Source organism: Anabrus simplex, chromosome 6 (assembly GCF_040414725.1).
Source record: "Anabrus simplex isolate iqAnaSimp1 chromosome 6, ASM4041472v1, whole genome shotgun sequence".
NCBI lineage: Eukaryota > Metazoa > Arthropoda > Insecta > Orthoptera > Tettigoniidae > Anabrus > Anabrus simplex.
The window spans coordinates 126,873,072-126,897,908 of NC_090270.1; the positions used below are offsets into that span (position 1 = coordinate 126,873,072).

Genomic DNA, 24,837 nt, shown 5'->3' on the forward strand with positions numbered 1-24,837 from the left:
ATCCTTTGGAAGAGGACGAGTTAACGATAGAAGTTATGAGTCAAATTATAATCAGAATTATGGAGGAAACAGAAGACAAGGGTACCGATATAGATATGGAAGGTTTGGAGAGATGAGAAGACCATATCCACCATATAATAGACCAGGTGATGCAAGAGGTCGACCAAGAAGAGAAGAAAATGACAGAATGGATCTTCAAGAACGCAGGAATGAGTCTAGAAGATATGTCGAGGAATTGGCCACGAAAGGAGTGTCGTCAGACCAGTGGAAGAGTGCGATTCAACAAGGGAATCCGGATAGGAGATGTAGAGAAGAGATTGAGGAAAATCATGACATGACACAGAGAGAGGAAGCCAGGGGCTTAAATCCAAATGCTCCGGGTTTTTCCTTGGAAGGAACAGGAGTAAAGAAGAAAACACATTGTTGGTAGTTGAAGACGATCTTGAAGGACACCCTGAGGAAGATGAAGAAGAAGAAGATGTTATGTTAACCTACGATACTACATACGAGATGCCCAGAGGAGAAATGGATGAAAACGAAAGTTCTGGCGGAGAATGTGCCTGTGAAGAATTAATTGAATTAAGAGGAATGATGGAGAAGGTGGTTACTAAGTTAACGATGAATAATACTCGTCTTAAGGAAGAAAATTTGAGTCTAAAATCTGGATTTGTTAAGTAAATAATGGAAAGACAATGATATATTTGGAAGATGTGTGGTTGGAAAAATCCCTTGTCAGTAATTTTTCCAAAAAGAAAGTGGGGGAAAGATGAGCCCAATTGGCTCATATCATTGTCCTTAAAAATATTAGAAATTAAAAAAATGGCATATGAGGGAATAGCCGCAGTTACATTATAGGCCGGATGTGTGGCGCCATTACGCTTGCCCAGGTTTAAAGATAGTTCCACGTGTCAAGGTCATCTTATGATGAAATGGAAAGCATTGGAATATTCCATGAGGTGTGATGACCAAAGTCACCAGATTTAAGTTGGCAACATTTTCAGGCAGCGAATCGCAGCAGAGCAGGTTTTGGAATGATGGGGGGTAATTTAAAGATGGATGCTGTCTAAATGACCTTTAAAAATAATTAAATCCACCAAGGGATGCTGTAAAAACAATATTGAACTATTTTGAGAATAATAATTAAAGACGGCGTATTTGCAACAACTTATTGGAATAAATAATTGCAGGCATATGTGACGGGACGTTACATCATTGTTAATGGGGTTCCCCGAGCTCTCTATCCAGGATCCGGCGTGCATGGAGAGGACGCGAGCCGCTAAGAACAGACACTCTGCTACGGAAATTTGAACGTGTCGGACGTACGTGTATGTGGTTCACGAGAACCCTAATCTAGAGCATTTCCTATCAAATAACTAGCTGTCGAAGATACTACGGGTCCGATAGACTTTGCATTTAACTCAATAATGACCGAAATTTTTGTAAATTCAAGGAGGTGAATTTTTACAACATTAACTGAAAATTAGGATCGGAGCGAGATCAAACAAGGACGAATCGCAGTGCCACGTGTAAACTCGCGGAAAGCAGAGACAAAGTGTATATTACAATTGTGTATGAGTGTATGTGCTAGAATAATTTAACTATATCTGTGTTTTTTTTTATATGTATTCTAGTGTAGTAAGAAGTGATGAGCGTGTGATTTCATGAAAGCAACAAGAGTGAAGACCATGGTTGTGAAGAATGGTCTTGGTTCAGGTTCTGAAGCCGTTAGCATGATGGCTTAAGTACATCATGGGGCCGACCTGAAACCATGAGGCCGTGGAGCTGAGCATGGAGCGTCGCCGAGTCGATAAGTACCCTGATTCATTATCTAGCATGTGCATGATTAGCTGTTAACTGTAAATAAATTAATGCATGATTATTCGTTTATTTTTCCTTTTTAAGTACTGTAGCAAGGATAGTTAGGTTTTTTTTTTAGGTTTTATTTTATGCTGATGCCTAGGGGGGTGTACATATTGTGATATTAGCGTGTGTTAAAATATGGTCTTCGCGAGTGTGAAAATAATGTGTGTAAATAATGATCTTCCATTATGGGTGTGAAACATGGTTTTTTTTTCTTTTTTCTCAGTGCGTGATCTTCTAGCAAATATTAGCGTGTGCGTGTGTGAATATTTAATGACGTAGGAGGCATCAGTAAGGATTAGTTAGAGGGAATAGATAGATTAACCTGGCATGTCGCATGAAAGTTCATCAAGAAAATTTCCATGACCAAAGTTTCGAACCTGGATCTTTCCGGCACATTACAGTGGAAATTTTGAAATAGATGTCATCAGTAAGTAACAGGTAGTGCTAACCAGTGAATTAAAATTTTTGTGCTGTAGGAAATGTGTCATCCTATTAATTTATCCGGAATATAGCTAGCTAGTATTGAAGCAGGGACCTCTAAGACACAGATTGCCAACCGCAGGGTCGAACCAATGATATTGTACAACGCCACAGATGTAAAATACCGGCATAGTGATATATGTGTTCCCGAGAATGTTGAATGAAAAAGGTAGTACAAATATACGTGAAAGATGGAACAAATGAGATGTATTGAGATTGTCATATATAATTAGTTACTGTTCGCACCGAGAGTAAGAATACGCAGATATCGTGGAGGAAACATATGGCTTCATTTAGAGCGGAGAGAGAGAGAATTTAAGTGGGTGCGAGCAAAGTTAAATGCCGTGTTGATGAAACGAGTCGGACGTGAGATAAGGCAGCAGACCAGGACGGCGTGTTGTGTATTAGAGAAGCTATGGTAGCGTTGGTAAGGTTTTATAAGTAACAAAATATCGCATTCATCCGTAAGAAAAATTCTGTTTGTGGAACTTAGGACAGCACAATAAAATTGATTAATAACAGATATAGTTCGTGACAGTTTATTGCGGCAAGCATATTGATAGGTCACTGTAATGATGCCATGCTGAGGGTCGGAGTTCGATGCCCGGCCGAGCCAGTGTATAATGATTTTCCCTGTGACTATATGATTGAAATTATGTTGTGTTTGTTTATGTTATATGTTCTTCAATATGTGGGCAATGCAAATTTTGATTTTGCAGTTGCAATATTTCTTGTGATGTTGAATTCAGTTCACGATGGTTGTTTATACTTGCGGCAATGAGGTTTATCCCATTGTCTGTAGAATCAGTGTAGGTTAAGATGTATTTAACATTATAGTATAGGGTTTCTTGCTACAGGGTAGGCATATGTTTTGTGTATGATAAACAGCTAATTAAGCATATGTGAGATATTTATCATTTTAATGAATCGGTAAATTAATTTAATTTATTTATGTCAGGGTTACTTTTCGATTTCGTGCGTGCGTTCCACATTATCAGCATTATATGAGGGGAGGATGGTACTGAGAAAGAATAAGTTAAATAGTTTCGGACTCAAATAATAATAGGGACTATTTTTATATAAAATTTGTGATGAACAATTTTATGATATATAAAATTTTGGATTGAATTACCAAATCTAACAAACGTGATTGGATAAATTTATGATTTTCAAGGTAACAATTATACCGACATTGATAACTGCGAATTTGTAAATTATAATGAATTTAATGGATTTAATTAATTGAAGATGAGTTGTGAATTATACGGCGGATGTTGCTTAATGAATTTACACAGCCTCATACATTTCATTTCGAAGAGTGTATTTAAATAAATAATTTGGTATTTAGTAAATGGTAACTACAAGGTTTATAATATGGTGAGGAAATAACTTAAAGGTATGGAGAGCAAATATGAGTTTGTTATTCAAAGAATGAACGGGAGAAGTTTGGTTGTATTAACATTTTAAAAAGGTACTTTGACAAATTAACAAAGGTCATGATGATAGATTATTATAATATTTTATTATTGAAAATTTTGAAATATGGTGGTACCAAAAATTGAGTGGAATGGAATTGGATTAAAATTTTTGAAGTACTGAAGTAGAGTTGATGAATAAGATGAAAGGGAATTGTAATAAAGATGAAGTAATGTGTTTAGAAGGATTTGAAATCTATGAGTCATGAGGTTGATATTTTATAGTCGAGGGTGATAGAGGTTGTGAACAATATTTGGTCCGAAGAGTTTATTGTTTGTATAGAAGTATATTTGCTTTGCCAAAGTTTAGCCTTTTCAATAAATTTTGCATTCGTAAATGTTCTCATTCGGATTTTTATTTAATTGTTTTATTTCTTCTCTTTTATCCTTCCCGCTTGATTAATTTAAGGTTAGTTTATAATATCTGAAGATATCTCTTGAGGGTAGTACCCAGTCAGCGACCCTGGGATGTCTCGAGCCGGCGCCACATTTCAAAGGCAGGAAGGGTGAAGGGTTGAATATATATAATTCCTACCTGACAGTCTATGTACTCGAAGTATATAATATTACTGGTACAGTTGTTTTATTTTACTGTTTAAAGTCATTGCTGTCTGCAGCTCTGTGTCTAAAAAATTAAGTGAACATTTCATTGTTGTTTGTTTGTGTAAGAGGTTTCTAACATGTTAGCAAACAGTCGTGTGTGTGAAGTCTTGTCATAACTTATATCACAATATGTTTATATCAGAATGTATGATTGTTATTAATTAACACTAAGATTCAGAAGGAGCTGGACCTGCACTCTAGGGGTCGTATGTCTGCCTGTTACCTGAAGGTCCTAGGTTCAATTCCTGGCTAGGTCAAGTATTGATCTAAGGGCTGGTTTCAGGTTCACTCAGCCTATATGAGAACAACTGAGGAGCTATCTGACAGTGAGATAGCAACCCTGGTATAGCCTTCAGGCTGAGCAGCACTCACTTAGTAGGCCAAGGCCCATCAGGGCTGTAGTGTCATGAGGGGAGATTGGGGATGAGGTAGTTGTGCCTTGTATGCTTAGTACCATCCTGACACCTGTCTGAAGTTGAAAATCATGGAAAACCTCTTCAAGGATGGCAGAAACTGGGATTTTAACCTCCAGCTCTTCTCTATTAGGTTACCTGAGATAGAGTAGCCTATAGCCAGTTCCAGTTCCTCAGATCAGACTTAAATTATGGCACATCCATAAACTGAACCCCAGCCCTCGAGACAGGAAACCACATTATAACATGAGAAAATTCTTAGGGAAAATTACAAAGGTTTCTCCACTTCAAGTCTATGTGACTGCTGGATTGCTCTTAACAAATAGGCCACAGCAGTTTCCTTTCCAGCCTTAGCCCCAATTAATTACAAATATATGCACATACAGATGTAGAAATATCACAAAGATTTTCAGGTAAGGATCATATTCATATACAATATGGTACTTCATTGGCGTCCAAAATCCCTTATTTGAAGAAGCAATGTATGAAATCAATGTGATATGTGGGAAAGTACAGTACATTTTCTGACCAACTGTGATTTGGTAGATGTGTATCAGCACCCAGTATTGTCACCTGTCCTAGAAATTATTATCAAATGTTGATTCAGCAGAAATGTGTAGGCCTGCATACATACTCTATTCCCACTGAGAAAACATTCTGTAGGTACCCTTGACACAAGTACTAGACACTAATTTGTTTTACAACACGGCTATATTGGCAAGCAATACCCTACATTTTAGCTTATTGTAAGTTTTACCTTTCTTTAAATACAACTATTTTTGTTAGTGATTTATCCAGGCACTTCATGTTATAGATTGTTTATAACAGCAGAGACAATGCCTTCTTATTGTTCATACATGGTGCACAGAACATAATAAAGCTTAATAAAAATAGTATTCAGTAGCAAGAGAGGAAGATAAAGAAAAAAGAGAGAGAATGTATTTTTACAAGGACTTCCTTGTATGGTACAATACTGGTATCTATATATATAAAATTGGATGTTGGTACATTTGATGTTAATAGACTCAAAAACTACTGGACCGATTTCGCTGAAATTTTCACAATTTTTTCTTATTACATCTAAAAGGGATCATGAAGTGGTTTGAACGAAATTGGTAAGGTAGTTTTATTATTATGAGTAATTTTATGTAATTTTATTAAATTGCAAAGCCACACCAAGACTGGATCAACTTGATGGACAGATTGTTGCTAGGCGACAGCAGCTTACGCTATATCATGATAGTTCGCTAAATGAAATGGCGTATGGCTTTTAGTGCCTGAAGTGCCTGAGGACATGTTCGGCTCGCCACGTGCAGGTCTTGTGATTTGACTCCCGTAGGCGACCTGCGCGTTGTGATGAGGATAATGTTTGCCGTATATAGGAGGATGAAAACACGCCGCATTGTCTTACAAAGTACCTTTCTTGATAGGAGGTGCATTCTTATGCCGATTATTTTGAAATAGCAATCCAACATGCCGTGATCGAGATGTACTTTCATGTCATAGTACCAATTTTGATAGGTCTGCCCATTTTGAAGAATGTAGCTGTGTATTAGATATGTAAAACATTTAAGAAACTGTTAAAAATATAGAATATCAACAATGGAATGACAAGAGTTATCACCCCTCCTCCTAACGAAGAGCAACTGGGGGTTCGCAACGAGCAGAGGCGAGTCTATGTAATCTATAGGTCTATAAGTAGGTATGCATGTATTGCACCTCCTCCTAAACCACTCGAGCGATTTCAACCAAACTTGGTACACTTATGACTTAGTATCAGGAAACAAACCTCGTGAGAGAAAGACACCACAAGCACCCTTAAAGGGGGGGCTTGGGGGCCGAGTTACAAAAATAATCAAAAACAGTGTTGAATTCATAGTTTTAGGGGTCGCTGAGATAAATAGTGACACTCCAGATTTTAAAGTCCAATTTCAGCCTGCTTTGGGGCACAAGCGAGGGGGAGTGAGAAATAATAATAATAATAATAATAATAATAATAATAGAAAATAGAGCCAAATTCATAATTTTCAGGGTGGCTGAGATGAATAGCGACACTCCGGAATTTGTTGAAGTCCAAGTTCATCACCCTTTTGGGTGGTGGGGACTAGAGGGGAATGATATATAAAAATAATCAGAAATAGTGTCGAATCCATAGTTTTCGGGATCGCTGAAATGAATAGAGACACTCCGGATGTCGTTTAAGTCCAAGTTGAGCCCCAGTAAGCAGGGTTGTGAGAAGGGGTGAAGCAAAGTAAATGTGCATATGACCGAGATTTTGGGTGTTTGTATGTATGTTCTAGCATAGGTGTTAAAAACTTGGTACAAATATTATCTAATATCTGTAAAAGATACTGCGGGGACAAGACACCCCTAGAAGCTCTAGGGAAGGGGGCGAAATATAATTAAAACTAAAAACGACCGATATTAGTGTTGAATCCATAGTTTCTGGGCTATGGGAGAGATTTCAGCCAAACTTGGTACACTTATGACTTACTATCATGAGACAAATTGCGAGGAGATGTGGTAGACCTAGCACACATAGGGATGGGGTGGGAAGGGCTGAGATGTAAAAATAATCAAAAATAGTGTGGAATAGTGAGACGAATATTGATACTCTGGGCGTCGTTGTGTGTATGTTTCTTCCAACATAGCCCTCACACAAAATTGGTACACATATGACTTACTATCTGAAAAAATTGACTATTGGGTAAAACACCAGTAGCACTCCTTGTGGAGTTGGTGAAATAGAAAAATAAATGAAAATGACTGATATTAATGTTTACGAGTTCACTGAGTTGAACTGTGACACTCTGGATGGATAAGTCATACTTCACCGCAATTGGTATGGAGGTTGAGAAGGGGTGAAAATGAATGTAAAAATAACCATCATATATGGATGTATGTGGGTATATTCCAAAATAGCTCTCAACAAAACTTGGTACGTATATGACTTACCATCTGGAAAAAAGAATACTATGGAGATAAAACACCAATCCCCACTGGGGGTGGGGAATGGGAGGGCATGACATTTTCCATTATTTAAAAATAATAGAAAATAACCGATATTAATGTCGAATTCATTGTTGTGACCCCCTAAATATTGTTTAAGTTGACGTTCAGCCTCCATTGGGACGGTATACTGAAAGGGGTTTTGTAGTTAATAGTATAAAATGACCGAGATTAGTGTTGAATTCACTGCGTTTGGGGTCTCAAGGCTGATTGGTGCGAGTCTCAATGACAGTTGAAATCGTGTAGATCATATCTATACCATGACTGATAAATACATGAAGTTATCACTTATTATCTTTTTGAAAGGATCAAATACTTCCCAATCAATTTGAGCTTCCATAAGGATAAAATTTTACTCAAAAATGAAATAATTTAAAACTTGAAATCAAACACATCTAAATAACTCTAAAACTATATAATAGATGGTAAAAATCCATATCCCAGAAAGGAATTCTATAAAAATTTACTTTATCATAACTGACTGGTGATACTAATCTTAAAAGTAAACATCCTAAACCAACAGGGCTAGGCCAGGTAGTACAGCTAGTATTATTATAAGAATATAACAATAGGTTTGATCCTCATCTAATTATATTCTCAGGACTGTCTACCTACATCAGTTCTTATCTTAAGAATAATATTATGATTCTACACATGAGTTTCCTTGGCCATTCCTTATCGATCTTACCAAAGATGCTTCTACCCAAAATTGTATAGGCTACCGTACTTATAAAATAACGCATTTAAGAAATTCAAATTAATTCAATGAGATCACCATTATGAAATTAACAATAAACAGCTTTTGGTTAGTGAATGTGCATGATCACTTCCTTTATCAAAATATCCATTACTATTCATAACAAGAGGAACAATTATACATGAAAATGTTCCTTATATAGTTCATTCATGTAGCTTAACAAAGATTAAATGGGAATCTGCGGTAAACTAACTTATTTAATTGTATGGTGATTTTATACAATATATATATAAGGCAAAGTCAAACTTTAAAGTCCATCCTTCTCAGCCATTCAGTTAAACCGGGTGTTAGAGCGAACAAATCATCAGGAGTGCCAGGGTACAAATGAAGAGGACAGCGTTGGACCAGGTGCTCAATCGTCTGTTCTTCCAGGTTACAATCACACATTGGCAAACTGATCCAACCCCACTTGTACCTGAAGTAATTGTAACAACCATGTCCAGTCCTTACTAAAACAGTTATACTGAGAGAGAGGTCTTTTATCTACCGGTAATTAACAACTTAATCCAAATTAAAATTATCAACAACTTGTATTTTATTATTATTTCTTTTTTAATTATTATTATTATTATTATTATTATTATTATTATTATTATTATTATTATTATTATTATTATTATTATTATTTGAATCTGTTTTAGGTCCCACCGGCTGTCTTATGGCGACGATGGGAAAGGAAAGGGCTAGGATTGGGAAGGAAGTGGCCGTGGCCTTAATTAAGGTACAGCCCCATCATTTACCTGGTGTGAAAATGGGAAACCACGAAAAACCATCTTTAGGGCTGTCGACAGTGGGGTTCGAACTCACTATCTCCCGGATGCAAGCTCACAGCTGCGCGCCTCTAACCGCACGGCCAGCTCGCCTGTATTTTTATTTTCATTATTATTATTATTATTATTATTATTATTATTATTATTATTATTATTATTATTATTATTATTATTAATGACACTAAAAGTATCCATACATCCTTTCACTTTTTGCAACTACAACCTATATTGACAAAACGAATCACATTTAAATATAATTGAACTTCTCTGCAACTATAAACGCTTTTAAGAGAACCCGAAGAGGCAGTATTCGGCCCTTTAGGTATCTACTGACACGGACTTCCCGCAGTTAAGCAGTCTTAAACACCAAATGACTACGGTGGGATTCCATCCCGCAGTTTTGAGCAGACCACCGCGGGACGTGAAAAGCGGGAGCAACAGCGAAACCTACAATCCCGCTGGCTCTGCAAAGTTCGCCTTTGTCTTCACACCGGAGTAGGAAACAGTAGCTGAAATGGATTCGTCTGATGAGGAAATACCTCTGCTTCTAGCAGTTGCTGAAGATGATGACCTCAAGTTCGTACCGGTATTAACTTATAATTAATTACTAGGTACTAGTTTCCTCTGCTTATCCCAGTTCTGGGGTTGCTGGAGCCACCTAAGCTCATTTTGAGAGGTTCATTTTGATTTTAGCCACGGATTTAATGCCTGATGTCCTTCTTGACGCCACCTGACTTTTGAGATGAAAATTTCTACCCGGGAGGTTGGCAACTAAGCCACTGAGCTAATCACCCCACTTCGTATTAGTACCGGTATTATATATTATCAATATTACGATGGAGTGCTAGACAGTTCAGTGACTTAGCTTCAGGCACCCGGTCCTAAACACCCCGTCAAAACTCAAACTGATCCTGGTTCCCACGATCACACAAATAGGGTACCGGGGTAAGTGGATATGTTTTTAAATTATTATTATTATTATTATTATTATTATTATTATTATTATTATTATTATTATTATATTTCTTCCTTACAATCCTACAATCTTCATTTACTCATGTAAAGTATAGGATGTTTCTTAACGCACTCTATCAACAGCTCAGTGTCCGACTCGTTGGCTGAATGGTCAGCGTACTGGCCTTCAGTTCAGAGGGTCCCGGGTTCGATTCCCGGCCGGGTCGGGGATTTTAACCTTAATTGGTTAATTCCAATGGCCCGGGGGCTGGGTGTTTGTGCTGTCCCCAACATCCCTGCAACTCACACACCACACATAACACTATCCTCCACCACAATAACACGCAGTTACCTACACATGGCAGATGCCGCCCACCCTCATCGGAGGGTCTGCCTTACAAGGGCTGCACTCGGCTAGAAATAGCCACACGAAATTTAAAAAAAACAGCTCAGTCGCCATTGATACAATGAACGCGGAACGCGTGAAGACGCTGCTTTCAGTGAACTGAAAATGTTACGCCGCAGTTCCGCCATGTGGGAGAGTGATGCTCCTGTGTGAGTGGTTTCATATCCCGCTGTACTCGTAATAGTTCGCGACAGGTTCGCTCCCGCGTCCCGCGTCGGTCGGTTATACCCTACTACGTTAAATCGATAAAGAATGAACAGAAGAAATTGCGCTGAAACGTTCTGTATAACTTCCATTTCAATCCACATATGTTTAATTAATTGAAACATGTTTCGGTTATTTGTTGGAAAGAAGGTATCATCAACATCATTATCTAACGGATAATTTTAGTCACCGACATAAGCTGATAGTTTCCGTCTTAGACTCAGTAGATCTAAGTTTTTAAACGATTAACTCGGTTGTTCTCCTTTCTTACCTGTACGTTTTCCTTAAAAAATGTTGCAAATAGTCTTCAAAATCTGGCCAGTAAATTATATCCCCTCTCTTTCTCTGTTTTTTTTAAGTACTAGTGCAGCAAACAGATCTATGGTAGTGTTAGTAAGTTAGTTGCACCAACTGAAAATTGTTATATTTTGCAATCGCCATGCTATAGTCATACCAAGTGTTACATCTGCTCACGACAGTCCAGATTCAGTACCGGCATTCAACTCTTTGAAGTTTCACACGGATGCAGACACTTAGCGTCACATAATATATGATTTGGGGTCAAAATACTCTTTCAACTATAATTTTTTTTTTGTCTACAAATCAGATAAAAATTATATGCAATAGGAGTGATAGGGCTAATACTACATATACCAGGACATGTATCACGAAAAACAACAGTATTATGCACTATAAAGAATTCTGAAAGATAGAATACTGTACGGTTGGGTACCATATTCAACAAACCAGTTCTCCATCTGATCAACATCGAATAGGAGAATATCGACAAACCAATTACTCTTTAACACTTCAAGAAGCACTTTCCACTGCGGAGACAGCAGGAGATTTGGGGAGCATTCCAAGAGTTGTGGAGCGGATAACTCTTACGAACAGCTGTTCTCCAATCAGCAATTCATTGCAATGTTGCGTTAGAGTCTTCACGTTCGATTACACTGGTCTACAGTTGTAAAAAAAATATTCTGTCACAAGAACAGACAAGACTGTTTCTGGAAGATAATTCGTCCCTGAATCCAGATCTAATTTCAGAGTTGCTATACCGGCCTCAATTTTCATGGATAATAGTTTTCGTAAATGCTTACGTCAGCCCATGTATTAACGTCCAACAAAATGGCACGCTCTCGCACAAGAGTTCCAAATGTAAACTGCAAAATAATCCGTGTCAGCACATAGGAATCAAAGAAATGAGCAACATAAGAGTAAAAATAATAATGCAGAAGCATACCTAAACATGTTTCTTGCCAGCTTTCCTGCGATACTTTGCCTCAGAAACCTCTCTTCTTAAGGTCCGCCGGTAATCGGACAACATTGTGGCACTCCAATTGCCTTGTATAACGTTTTCCCATTTGAGAAATATCCTCGTGGAACCGTTCGCCGTGTTCGTCACTAACGGCGCCAAGATTCTCTGGGAAGAAGTCCAAATGATCGTTCAAGAAATGTAGTTTAAGTGACATGTTACATCCCATACGGTAGTATGATCTCAGTAGGCCTAGTTCCTGTACAATATCGCGATAGCTTTCTGCCTTGTGGTTGCCTAAAAATTTTTTTCACAAACACTTGCAAAAGACAGCCACGCCATTTTTTTCAACACCACTCAACAAATCAAGGAAGTGTTCATCAATCATTAATTCCCTCATTTGCGGTCCTACAGATATTATTTTCTTTATTTTTGCTTCACTGATCCTAGAGAACTTCTCTCGCAAGTACTTGAATGCATGTGCTGTTTTGTCCATAGCTTTGAAAAAGTTTTTAATGAGACCCAATTTAATATGCAGCGGGGATAGATACACATTTTTGGGGTCAACAAGAGAAGTGTTCACCACATTTCTCTGTCCAAGCAGCAGTTCATTCCGAACAGGCCATTTTCCCCCCACAATAGTGGGTTTTGTCTGTCTCTGCTGTCCCACTCGCATAGAAAGCAGCAGTACTTTGTATACCCTAGCTGCATGCGGAGCAGAATTGCAATTACCTCGAGGTCTCCACATACGTGCTCATTTGTATTTCTCATATTGGATAAGTGTGAGTAACAGTTTTAGGTTCTCATATGTCTCTTTCAGATTAACCGCTTGAATAATCGGAACAGAAAGAAATTTGTTCCCATTGTGAAATACTGCTTTGAGATTAACTTTGCTAGAATCTATGAACAAGGGCCACTTATTTACAATGAAATAATGGCTTAGAGTCTCCACAACGCAATCGATATCATTACAAAAATCCATGTCACTTTCCTTGGAGAAATATTCAGAAGAAGCCGCATGGTGGTCACGAAAAATACTCACTTTAGCACCATGAGAAAGAATATGCTTTCCTTTTAATCGTGATGCTAAATAAGCCTGTGCTTCGACAAATTTAAATCACGAACAAGATCGTTGAGACCCCCTCGAGACAAAAAGTTACTAATTTGACTAACAAGCCCAAATGTTGGGTCGGCATAAAAATCTCCTCCTCTGTCTTCCTCGAGTTCATCACTATTCACTTTCAATCACTCTCACATTCGTAGGAGGCACTGGTACCGGCAATTCTTTACTGTGACATATAGGCCTTATAGCAGATACAAATTACAAATTACAATAAATTACAATATTGGACACTTTTCTTTGTTTTCGAGGTGATTCTACCTATTTTTATCAGACAGAAGTAACAGTCTTTTGTGTGATCCGTTGGTTTTCCTCCAAATCATGGGAATAACAAAGGACATATGAGTGATCCTTTTTACCAGCCAGTCAGGAGTACAACACACGTCAAACAGCATGTGGAGGACCCATCTCTTGTCTTGGTCACCAACCTTACACCCGAAATAAAGTTCGTAGCACGTTTTTACAAGATGAGTAAGGTTTTGTTTTTGCGACTTCGAAGTTAATTCTCCACAGATATAACAAAAGAATTTGCGCTACTGACACAGGTACGAGACATTTTTTCTTAATTAGCACAAAATACGAACCTTCATGGACCTAGAACAACAAGTAGTCACATACAAGTCACTTTCCTTTTGTTGGAATTCACAATGCAGAGATGCAACTGGAAAAAACAAACACAACGCGATTCTACCTGTTCGAGCATGAATCACTGGCAATGTTGGCGACCCACCATTTCCTGGTGGTGAATTTCTGAGCTGAGGATCATGTAAGGGAATTCCTTGTACATATTTCTATTGTTTTTCAACAATGCTAACATGTTTAAATAGTCGACGCAAAATATGACAGCCTTGCTATTAGCATTTCTCACTTTCCTTTTAAACGACACGCACCCCTTGTGTCTGTAGAAAGAAACCAAGAGGCAACCTTCATTATCACTAGGGCGGGCGGGTATTGGGAGCAGGGCTGCCGACTGGGAATCCGTTGGCTGTCTTCACTTTTACACGGCCATCACTTTGGATTCAGGAGAAATCGTAACTCGTCTGTGAGAACCACAGCTCTCCAATAGCGAAGGTGTCAACTGGCGTGATTAGGGGCACAGAAAGCGAGCTGCTTGATGTTGGCGCATTAAGAAAAATGAAATGGCGTATGGCTTTTAGTGCCGGGAGCGTCCGAGGACAGGTTTTTCGATTTAACGCACGTAAGCGACCTGCGTGTCGTCGTGATGAGTATGAAATGATGATGAAGAGGACATATACACCCAGCCCCCGGACCAGCGAAATTCACCAATTATGGTTAAAATTCTCGACCCTGTCGGGAATCAAACCCGGGACACCTGTGACCAAAGCCTAGCACGCTAACCATTTAGCATTGAAGCCGGACGCCGCATTAAGAGAGGAACTCGAACAGGTCGTCTGGGTCTAAGTTCCTTTCGCGTAACCTCTTCCTTACAGTCTGATCGGATACCGGGACTCCTGTTGCTCTTCTGAGATCTTGCAGTACTGGCGGTACGACGCAACGCAGAAATGACCAGACATCGGTCGTCATTTTGGGTGTTGATGCCTCGACGACCTTGTCCAACCAACCTGGTGAACTGACCTGTCTCGATATATCGATTCCATAACCGATAAATGACAGACGGGGAAACTTTTAAGTCCTCGGCAACACGAGGAAAAGTTCACCCTTCCTGCATCAAACTGACTGCTCTTGTACGTACTCGGACTCCGCAAATGACAACTTCAATCTGTTTACCTCACTACAACATACCGTCACATGGATATTCACTTTGTTTTGAGCTAAAACTGTAGAGACAGTATGACTCAAATGTTTCCTACTTTGAATACACAAGGTCTCAGTCTGTGCAATAAGGCCAGTAGTACTAATAGTATCCAAAGTAATGTAACATAACCAGATGTTCAGAAACATGTCCCGCTAAATCTTTTTTTTTGATAGGGGCTTTACGTCGCACCGACACAGATAGGTCTTATGGCGACGATGGGATAGGAAAGGCCTAGGAGTTGGAAGGAAGCGGCCGTGGCCTTAATTAAGGTACAGCCCCAGCATTTGCCTGGTGTGAAAATGGGAAACCACGGAAAACCATTTTCAGGGCTGCCGATAGTGGGATTCGAACCTACTATCTCCCGGATGCAAGCTCACTACCCGCTAAATCTTTTAGACAGTGTATAATTCTATGTTTAATAATATTTTTGTTTCAGATATTATGTCTTAGCTTTTCATTTATATTACAAGTTTGTCTCTGACCTACTAGAATTTGTTTCCACATTCTCATTGAATACGAATACTTACTACCGCCAATAATGCACACCCGAAAATAGTTTGTAATGCATCTGTAGCTCTATTCTTTACATCTTCGTCTAACGTAATTTTCCATCTAACAACTTTGTTAACTACGGTAAAGTTTACAGTGGCGTTGGAAATGATGCAGAAGTGTATTCCAACTTTAGAACTGAGAATGCTGACGTTAGCTTACATCGGTGACAAACATACACAGTGGCTGTTTTTTCTTGTACTTTCGCCACTGATTTTACTCTTGTCGATATACTGAGCATCTTCGTAATCCAGGGGCTCTTGAGTTCACAGTTTGACATTTTTCTTACAGAAAAACTCATGCTGTTGGCACATAAGTGATGACCCCTATTAAACGTAAACAGAGGAACTTGGGGAAAGTACGCAGTAAATTTTGGCAGGTACCTAAACATATTCTGAAGATTTAACAATGGAAATTATATTGATTGATATTATGGAAAACTCTGTCCGGCTCCATGGCTAAATGGTTAGCGTGCTGGTCTTTGGTCACAGGGGTCCCGGGTTCGATTCCCGGCAGGGGGGCTGGGTGTATGTGTCGTCTTCGTCATCATTTCATCCTTATCACGACCCGCAGGTCACCTATGGATGTCAAACCAAAAGACCTGCATCTGGCGAGCCGAACTTGTCCTCGCACTAAAAGCCATACGCTATTTCATTTCATGGAAAATTCTGTATTGGTTATTTCATTTGAAAATGAAAAACTACTTTACACTATTTACTGTAATTTTCAATAATCGACTGTTCAAGTGCTATTTTTCAGTGTAATTATTGGCTTCCAGTATACTCTGTCTTTTGTTCGACAGTAATTACGGCACAACTTCGACATTTTTGTGAAATGAGTGTAGAAAAATACTCCTCAGTATGGCCATGCTGAGCATACTTATAAATCACACACCTCTAATCTGCCGCGTTCGTTTGAGATGTTTGAAATATAAAAACACTGATGCCAATATTTTGGTGAAGGTATTCTATTCCACAGAAAGAGGGAACCAATTACATGCAGATTTACAGGGCGTGCTTGTTACCTGTTTGTGGCAGTGATTTGATGCGCTCCGCGGGGACTGGAGGCACTACGGCAGGCGAGTAGGCGCGCAAGAGTGGACCACCACGTGGTAGAGTGGCTGGCGCTCCTGAGGGTTGTGAGCCTCCAGGGGGGTACGAATGCGTCATGTAGTAAGGCTGGGGGGCGACACCACTACTCGCCTTGCTGCTCGTCTGCAACAAACAAAGCAATACACTTTCAAACAAAAATCCAACGCAGCATTTCTCATGGACAAGCAAAACGAAATTCCAGTGGCGGCTGCTGATTATTCAATTTGTTGGTGGTGCTAGCAAGTTCGAAATTTGAAAACAAACCTTTCTAAGTTGCAAGTACAGACAGTGCACACCTATGCTATTTAACTTCGTTAGCGTACAAAACCGTTCTTTTAATTAAGTATCAATTGAATCGAATGTATTCATTGAGAAACTAATATAAATATTTACTTTAATCCACATGCATTTTTTCTAAAAATTCCAGTTTTAAGGAAATTACTGAACAAATTAACAACCTCTCATAACCTCACTTGCCACGAAACTGAAATTTACAAAATGCCTTACCTTCAACTTCAAGGCTACTTTACACACACATATAAATTTGGAAGGGATATCCGCTGTACTCTATATGATTACACAAAAAAAGAAACAAATAATATTAACGACGCTACTCAGAAACACAAACTAAACATCAGAAAAGTTAGCAATTTTGATATTTTGTGCTTGCGTTGGGGATGATAAAGTTAACTGTGTTGCTAACTTACATTAACGAAACAGAGCAAAATGCACTGCAAATATCCTAGATTGTTATATTACAAATCGAGAAAGATTTATTTCTGTCATTCATTAATACGAGTTTTTTTTTAATACGCTAGGTGTCTATTTTAATACGAGAGAACGAAGAATATATTGACGTTAAAAGATATGCGGTAATAGTCGCCAGATACAGTGACGAAATCGTTAGGTCGGTAACGCTGGGTGTTGTCTACATTGTGCTATGTGCTTGTCATATGTTGTACTCTAGTGGTTGAAATATAAAGCAGTTTCGACTAGTGCTGGTCTGGCCAGCTTGTGCTTGTTACATGCTGCACTCTAGTGGATGAAATTGAAGTGTTGCGTTAAGCAGCCACTGGCACTTCCTCAGCCTTGAAGGATACATACAAAATCAAGCCAAACAGTCTTTTGTACAGTGTCTTATGTTTGGAAGCGGTGCCCATGAGATCTGACTCCACGCTGACACAAGCGCCGCCAGAACGCATGTCGGCTTGCGCGCTCGTTCAAATAAGACAGAGTAAGATATGTATACATTTTCTTGAAATATAAATTTAATATAAACTGTGAGATAAAAAGAACCTCATATTTTTGATTACTTTGTTGGTTCCATGGCACAAAGGCACCACCGCACGGGCTGCTCCTGTGAAATACTGTAGAAACTATACTACTACCTGTATAGAAATAAACAATGAGTCGGCGCTCATGCCCGTCTTCATGCAGTTGGTAGTGACGGCAGTCGTCTTGGAAGTCCCGGGTTCAATTCCCGGTACTGCCAGAGATTTAAGAACGGCAGGAGGGCTCTTATGATGTTTTAGAGCTCACCACTCCTTGGGAGTGCGCCTGAAAAGAGGTGAACCACCTCGAGGAATACGAGGACACGAGTTCACTAGTGAAACTCCAAGTTCGAGGGTAGACCTGCATGATAGTTCTGGACCTCTAATGCATAATCCCGTTCTGATATCACACACACAACTACCACAAGATACCCGTAGCTATATATATATATTTTTTTTGCTACGGGCTTTACGTCGCACCGACACAGATAGGTCTTATGGCGACGATGGGGATTAGGAAAGGCCTAGGAGTTGGAAGGAAGCGGCCGTGGCCTTAATTAAGGTACAGCCCCAGCATTTGCCTGGTGTGAAAATAGGAAACCACGGAAAACCATTTTCAGGGCTGCCGACAGTGGGGTTCGAACCTACTATCTCCCGAATACTGGACACTGGCCGCACTTAAGCGACTGCAGCTATCGAGCTCGGTCGTAGCTATATAGACTCAACTGCTTTGTACACGAAGAAGAGCGGAATGGTCCATCAATTGAATCATTCCCTTCTCCAGGATGTTGAAACTCTCCTCATTTCGAAGTTCATACCATTTCTATCAATCAATCATTCAATGAAAATCTGGAAGCGGTGCTGTGCAAGGAAAATGAATAAAAGGCACCACCGTAATTTAAAAAAGCTTCTATGGAAGAGTTTTTTCCAGTTCCATAGGCCTGTGATAGGAAGCTCTGCCAATAGTTACATCTAACAATATCCACAGTGTTTCCTGTCGTTTCTGTCTTGACTCTGAGCTTATTGGGTTACAGTCTTGGATTATATTAAGGTAACTTAGGGAGATCCCGACATGAGGGAGAACTCGACACTTTTAAGCTTAGCGCCCCTGGTAACCACAGTACTCTACAGGTCGAACTAGTAACTACGTGTATTGGAGCCGTAGGGTGTTGTGCTCATGGTGATCCTGGTAGCAGACGATTATCACTATAAATACAAGACATCTGAATAGTTGAAGGTGAGTATGTAAGTGATATATGATGTAAAAGTAACGCACTATAAGATAATGTGTAGGATGTAGAACGAAATACGTAGATATGCGATATTTTTAAGGCAATGTTTGAGGTTAGGCGCACAAAGCACGTTTTGGAGAAGCGGCCATGTCATTTCCAAATCGCCAATCATTCAGCGTGGTAAGTGCTGCCACCTCTTGCCTGCCAATGTAACTCGGGGAGATGTCGACATGACAAGCGTGGGAGATCTCGACACTGTCATTTATCCGTACAATCCCGATATCCTCCAAGAAGACATTTTTGAATTCGACCTTGTGCAAGACGAAAATGGTTCAAATCACGTACATGTTGGAGAAGATATTGCTGTCGAAACTAAGGCCAGTAGTCCTACATTATCACAGGAACATGAAGCCTCACCTGCATTTACACCTCCGAGTTGCTCAGTCCAGGAGTTATCTCCTGTTCCGATATTAAGACTCCTATCTGGAAAAGGAAGAGGAAGAAGAGTGCAAGAATCCGCCATGGTGACTTCTCAGGATTACCGACAAAAGTTAAGGAAGAGGAAACGCGTAAATGAACAGAATCCCTCAAATCTAAACAAAACAACGAGAACTCGGCGTGTTGGTAGTGGGGAAGCTAGTTCCTCAAGCAGTCTTAATTGCTCTGAGAATTACTGCGCAGTATGTGATGGCTATTTCTATGACGACAACCGAAATGAGGCATGGGTCCAGTGTAGTGGGGAATGCAGGAAATGGTTCCACGAGATGTGTGTAGAAAATGGAAACGACGAACAGTTCATATGTGCCCACTGTGTACAATAGCTGTGTAACTCTTCCGAGGTCCTACCTAGTGTCAGGTTCTCCCTAAGTGCGGGAGAAGTGGACATTTTTGCATCGTTTATTTATTTTCTAATTTACAATGATATGAAGTTTTATTTTTGGCCATAAATAATAGAAAACATACACTAAGTGTCTACAAATTCACCAGGTAAAAATTGAACTATTTTGCAAATAAAGCATTATCAAAATTACAGGTTTTTGCTTAGCGTGTCGAGATATCCCTAAATTACTATACAGAAAAAGAAAAAAAGAACAATCTAGTTTAGGTCGCACCAACACAGATAGGTCTAACGGCGACGATGGGATAGGAAAGGGCTAGGAGAGGGAAGAAAGTGACCCTGGCTTTAATTAAAGTACAGCCTGGTGTGAAGATGGGAAAGCACGGAAAACCATGTTCAGGGTTGCCGACAGCGGGGTCGAATCCAAAATCTACCGTACGCAAGCTCACAACTTTACAGAAAAGAGTTCGGTGCATTCTTTAATTTGGAAATTAGTGATGTAGTCACCTAAGAAGACACTGCGATATCCTCTGTTTCCTATATGAAATAATGTTTAGTAAATGTTATTAAAAAAAACATTTGCTACTATTTGTTATCAGTTTTATAAATCCTATCGCGAGTTGGCCGTGCGCGTAGAGGCGCGCGGCTGTGAGCTTGCATCCGGGAGATAGTAGGTTCGAATCCCACTATCGGCAGCCCTGAAGATGGTTTTCCGTGGTTTCCCATTTTCACACCAGGCAAATGCTGGGGCTGTACCTTAATTAAGGCCACGGCCGCTTCCTTCCAACTCCTAGGCCTTTCCTATCCCATCGTCGCCATAAGACCTATCTGTGTCGGTGCGACGTAAAGCCCCTAGCAAAAAATAAATAAATAAATAAATAAATAAATAAATAAATAAATAAATCCTATCGCTAATCATTTAACGTACATTTCTCTCGGGCTATACTCACAAGCATGGCCCGAAGTTTGATGACCTAATAAATACCCGAAGTTTGATGACCTAATAAATACCGAAAAATTCCTAAAAATCCTAACAAAAGCAAAAAATGGTAAAAAAAATATGAAGAAAAAAATATTTACCCAAATAGTAAATGTGTGTATTATCGAAATTATCTTTAACTCGTAATGAAGTGAATACAATTAATAAGTGTCTTAAAAGAATAATATATATATATATATATATATATATATATATATATATATATATATATATATATATATACAGACACACCTGAGATGATAATATTTCAGCCCACCCGCGTGTAGCAGTATTAACATAGCTAAGCCATGCTAAATATTACTACAAGGCCATATCAGTCAATCACCCAGACTGCCGCCGTTGCAACTTCCGAAAGGCTGCTTCCGCACTTTCGATGAATCATTCGTTAGTCTGGTCTCTCGATGGATACGCATTCGATATTGTTGCACCTACGGCTCGGTTATCGGCTTCACTGGGGCGCACAAGCCACCACACCGCGGCAAGGCCGCATGGTTCGCAGGGGAGGTATTCTTCTTCTTATTATAATAATGCAAATTTTAAAAATGAAAGCAAAATATTGATTTCCTGTGATGTTATTATTACCTTTAAGGTCTTATGGCGATGATGCGACACGATTGTGAAAGAAGTGTCGTTGGCCTTAATTAAGGTACAATCCCAGCATTTGCCTGGTGTTAAAATGGGAAGCTATGGAAAAACATATTCAGGGCTGCCGAAAGTGGGGTTAGAGTCCACTATCTAATGAATTCAAGCACCCAAACCGCGTAGCTAACTCGCTTGATTATAATATGCAGGTTCAGTATTGTAGCACTACTGCCCATATAACATCTACATACCATGTGTTTTGCAGATCTTTCAGTTACATAATCCTTTTAAATAAGCTTATCTCAGTTGGGGACCCTGTGTTAAAAAGTACCACGTTACTTACAGTATACACATTTGGAACAACAGGATTATGTATATATGACTACAATGTGATTATTAACTGTATTTGATAGAGGGCAAGACAGTGCTTTAAGTACACCAGTAAAGTCATCTATCTATCTATCTATCTATCTATCTATCTATCTATCTATCTATCTATCTATCTATCTATCTATCTATCTATCTCAACCCAACCTTTACGACCAGCTTTCTAGGATCAATACACCCCCCCCCCCCACCTCCATTCTCTTCTCCTTTTCTTTCAGGTGGAGAAACTTTCAAATATCCGGTGAAAAGAATTCGTCAACTCATAAAAGAGCTATACTTTCCATTTGAAAAAACGAGTATCATCAGACAAGCAATCGAACTTCTGAACCTATTTACAGATTATTCTGAGATACATGCTTAGCTAATATTTTTCTGTCCCTAGTAATTCATATCAAATGGAATATTTTCTTATTCTTACAAGTGGCACGACTGCACAGTAATCGTACTGTCGTGATGAAATTTCACGTCCTCCTCTTTCTGGGACAGACAGGAAAGTTCATCGCATCTACGACTGATTACATTTTGCCTTTCAGCACGGAAAACATATCATTAGCTTGGATTAAAGACGGGTCATTCTTCCCGAGCCGAAAAACACAAGATGCTGTTATTTTGCCCATTAAGAACACGTTGCGTCGTGAGTTCACTCTGATGACAGCGTGATGATGTTTACTTCATTATAACATGAAGTCTAACTATGAGTTCCGAAATTTGAAAGTAAGATAAAGAGAGCTCGCTGTTACTGAGCAGCAAGTGTCAGGCGGTCGAACAACTTTCTTCGATATAGGCAAGCCCACTGAAATTAGATTGATATAGGAACTCTTCAGACATATTTGATTAGCATTTTTGAAAAAAAAGTTTTTTTAAACAGTCCTTTTACAAGGATGCTCGGAACAACAAAAAGATGTGTATGCTTGTTTCACAGATTACGAAAGGGCATTTGAGCACGTCAAACATTATGAGCTAATTAGGTTATTGCATCAAACTGGAACCGATAAATTAATGAAAACTTCTATTGGGTACAGAAGGTTGTGGTGAAGATAGATGACGTTTGGAGAGATCCTCTAGAAATCCATCGAGGAGTCACGCAAGGTTGTGTGCTGACTACTCAGGCGTAATATTTGAGAGAACACTAGCAGATGTGAAAGTAGGAATAGATTAATGGGGAACCAATAAGTACTATAAGATATCCAGACGACACTGATTCTTGTTGAAGACATTAACATCTTAACAAACTAAATGCAGCTGGCTAAGAGATGGTCCTTAATATGAACATCAACAAAACAAAATTAATAATCTTCAGTAAGATAAAGAATTGAACTGGATCTTTAAAGCTCAACGATGAACCGCTTAAACAAGTAGCGAATTCAAATGCTTTAGTTGTTGAATTACAGACAACCTTGACCCTGATCTGAAAATTAAGCCTTTACCTTCCACCCTTGGACAGCAAATGTTACATTTGGTCCGCATCGCTTTATAGGGTTGAATCACGGACTCTAAAGCAAACCACAATTCAGTGGCTGGAAAATCTGGAAATGTGGCTACATGGAAGAATGGTGAATATGTCTTGGGTTCAACATGTCACGGTATTGAAGCTCACTTTCTGTATCACTTGATATGCTATCTTTATTCTTGTCACCCTATGGTGGTGATGGTGGTGTTCATTGTTTTAAGAGGAAGTACAACTGGGCAACCATCCTCATCACCCTATGGTACAGCTCAGGTGGTAGAGGACGCGAGCTGGGAAGCTACTGCAACTTTTTGGGAGACTTGAGGCATAAACCCAGGTATCGACAATGACTATCCTATTCGTAGATTTCTTCCCTCCACCTCCCTTCTGCCTTGACCAATACCCCTTTGTACTTGTATGAGAAGAATATATAAAAGTGTTCCTGGTAGGGTATTTAAGTGCAATCATTTAGATCTGAGATTATTATACAGTAGGTATTTTTAAACTGGAATTATGGCTGCCATCCCAGAATCTACTTACGATAAGTAGAGAAAACCTTGGAGGAAACAATCACTCTTAACTCTTTGAGTGCCAGTCGATCTCGCATATTCCCCGATGTAAATAGCTGTCTACCTACTTTATCCGAACATCCATACCTTTGAACAAGTTTTGAGAAAAATATGCCTATTTTTTGTTTTATTTAATCTGAAGGATTATTTTACAAATAAATACACACGTTTGAATAGTTTTGAAGTAGAAACCTTCATAAAACGACGCACCTTTAATACCTTTTCAGAACAATAAGTTACACTATGTATACAGTATTTTCATTACTTGATGAGAATCTCACTATGAACGACATTGCTTGTTTATACACGCCTGGTAATATGTCTGGGAGCCATGAACTCAAGTCCTACTAACGCACTACTGGTAGAGGCTAAAGAAATGCCCCTTCAGATAAGACGAGATCTGCTTGCCAACAACTTTCTTCTGCAACGCTCGTCTATTACTAGCCACCCTATAACATCTAAACTGCACCGCCTCATTCCACTGTGTGACAGAGGAACAAACAGAAGACTACGGACACCTCTACTGGTCAAAAGTATCAAGAAATTGCAGCACATCATACCCCTTACTCTTCAAGATACAGCGCTTCCAGTATTTCGACAGAGGTATGAACTTGCAGTATTTCAACCATCCACATTTCATCTTCCAGATTTTATTATCTGCAATACCAATATAAACGAAAAAGTAACAAATTTTATCGATGCATATTGGGGCAATTATACTCAAATATATACAGATGGGTCTAAGACCAATGAAGGAGTCGGATATGCGTACTACTGCCCTGCAT

At 39.2% G+C, this 24,837-nt stretch overlaps 1 protein-coding gene across 12 annotated transcripts in view; it reads right to left on the reverse strand.

The window, feature by feature from the left end:
* Positions 1 to 24,837, reverse strand: part of LOC136876182 (coiled-coil domain-containing protein AGAP005037) — a 1,087,707-nt gene that overhangs the window by 203,630 nt on the left and 859,240 nt on the right. For all 12 annotated transcript variants that reach the window (XM_067149908.2, XM_067149917.2, XM_067149915.2 and 9 more), the window contains one exon: positions 16,660 to 16,849. In XM_067149908.2, the coding sequence (XP_067006009.2) occupies positions 16,660 to 16,849 (190 nt within the window). The remainder of the gene's footprint in view (positions 1 to 16,659; positions 16,850 to 24,837) is intronic.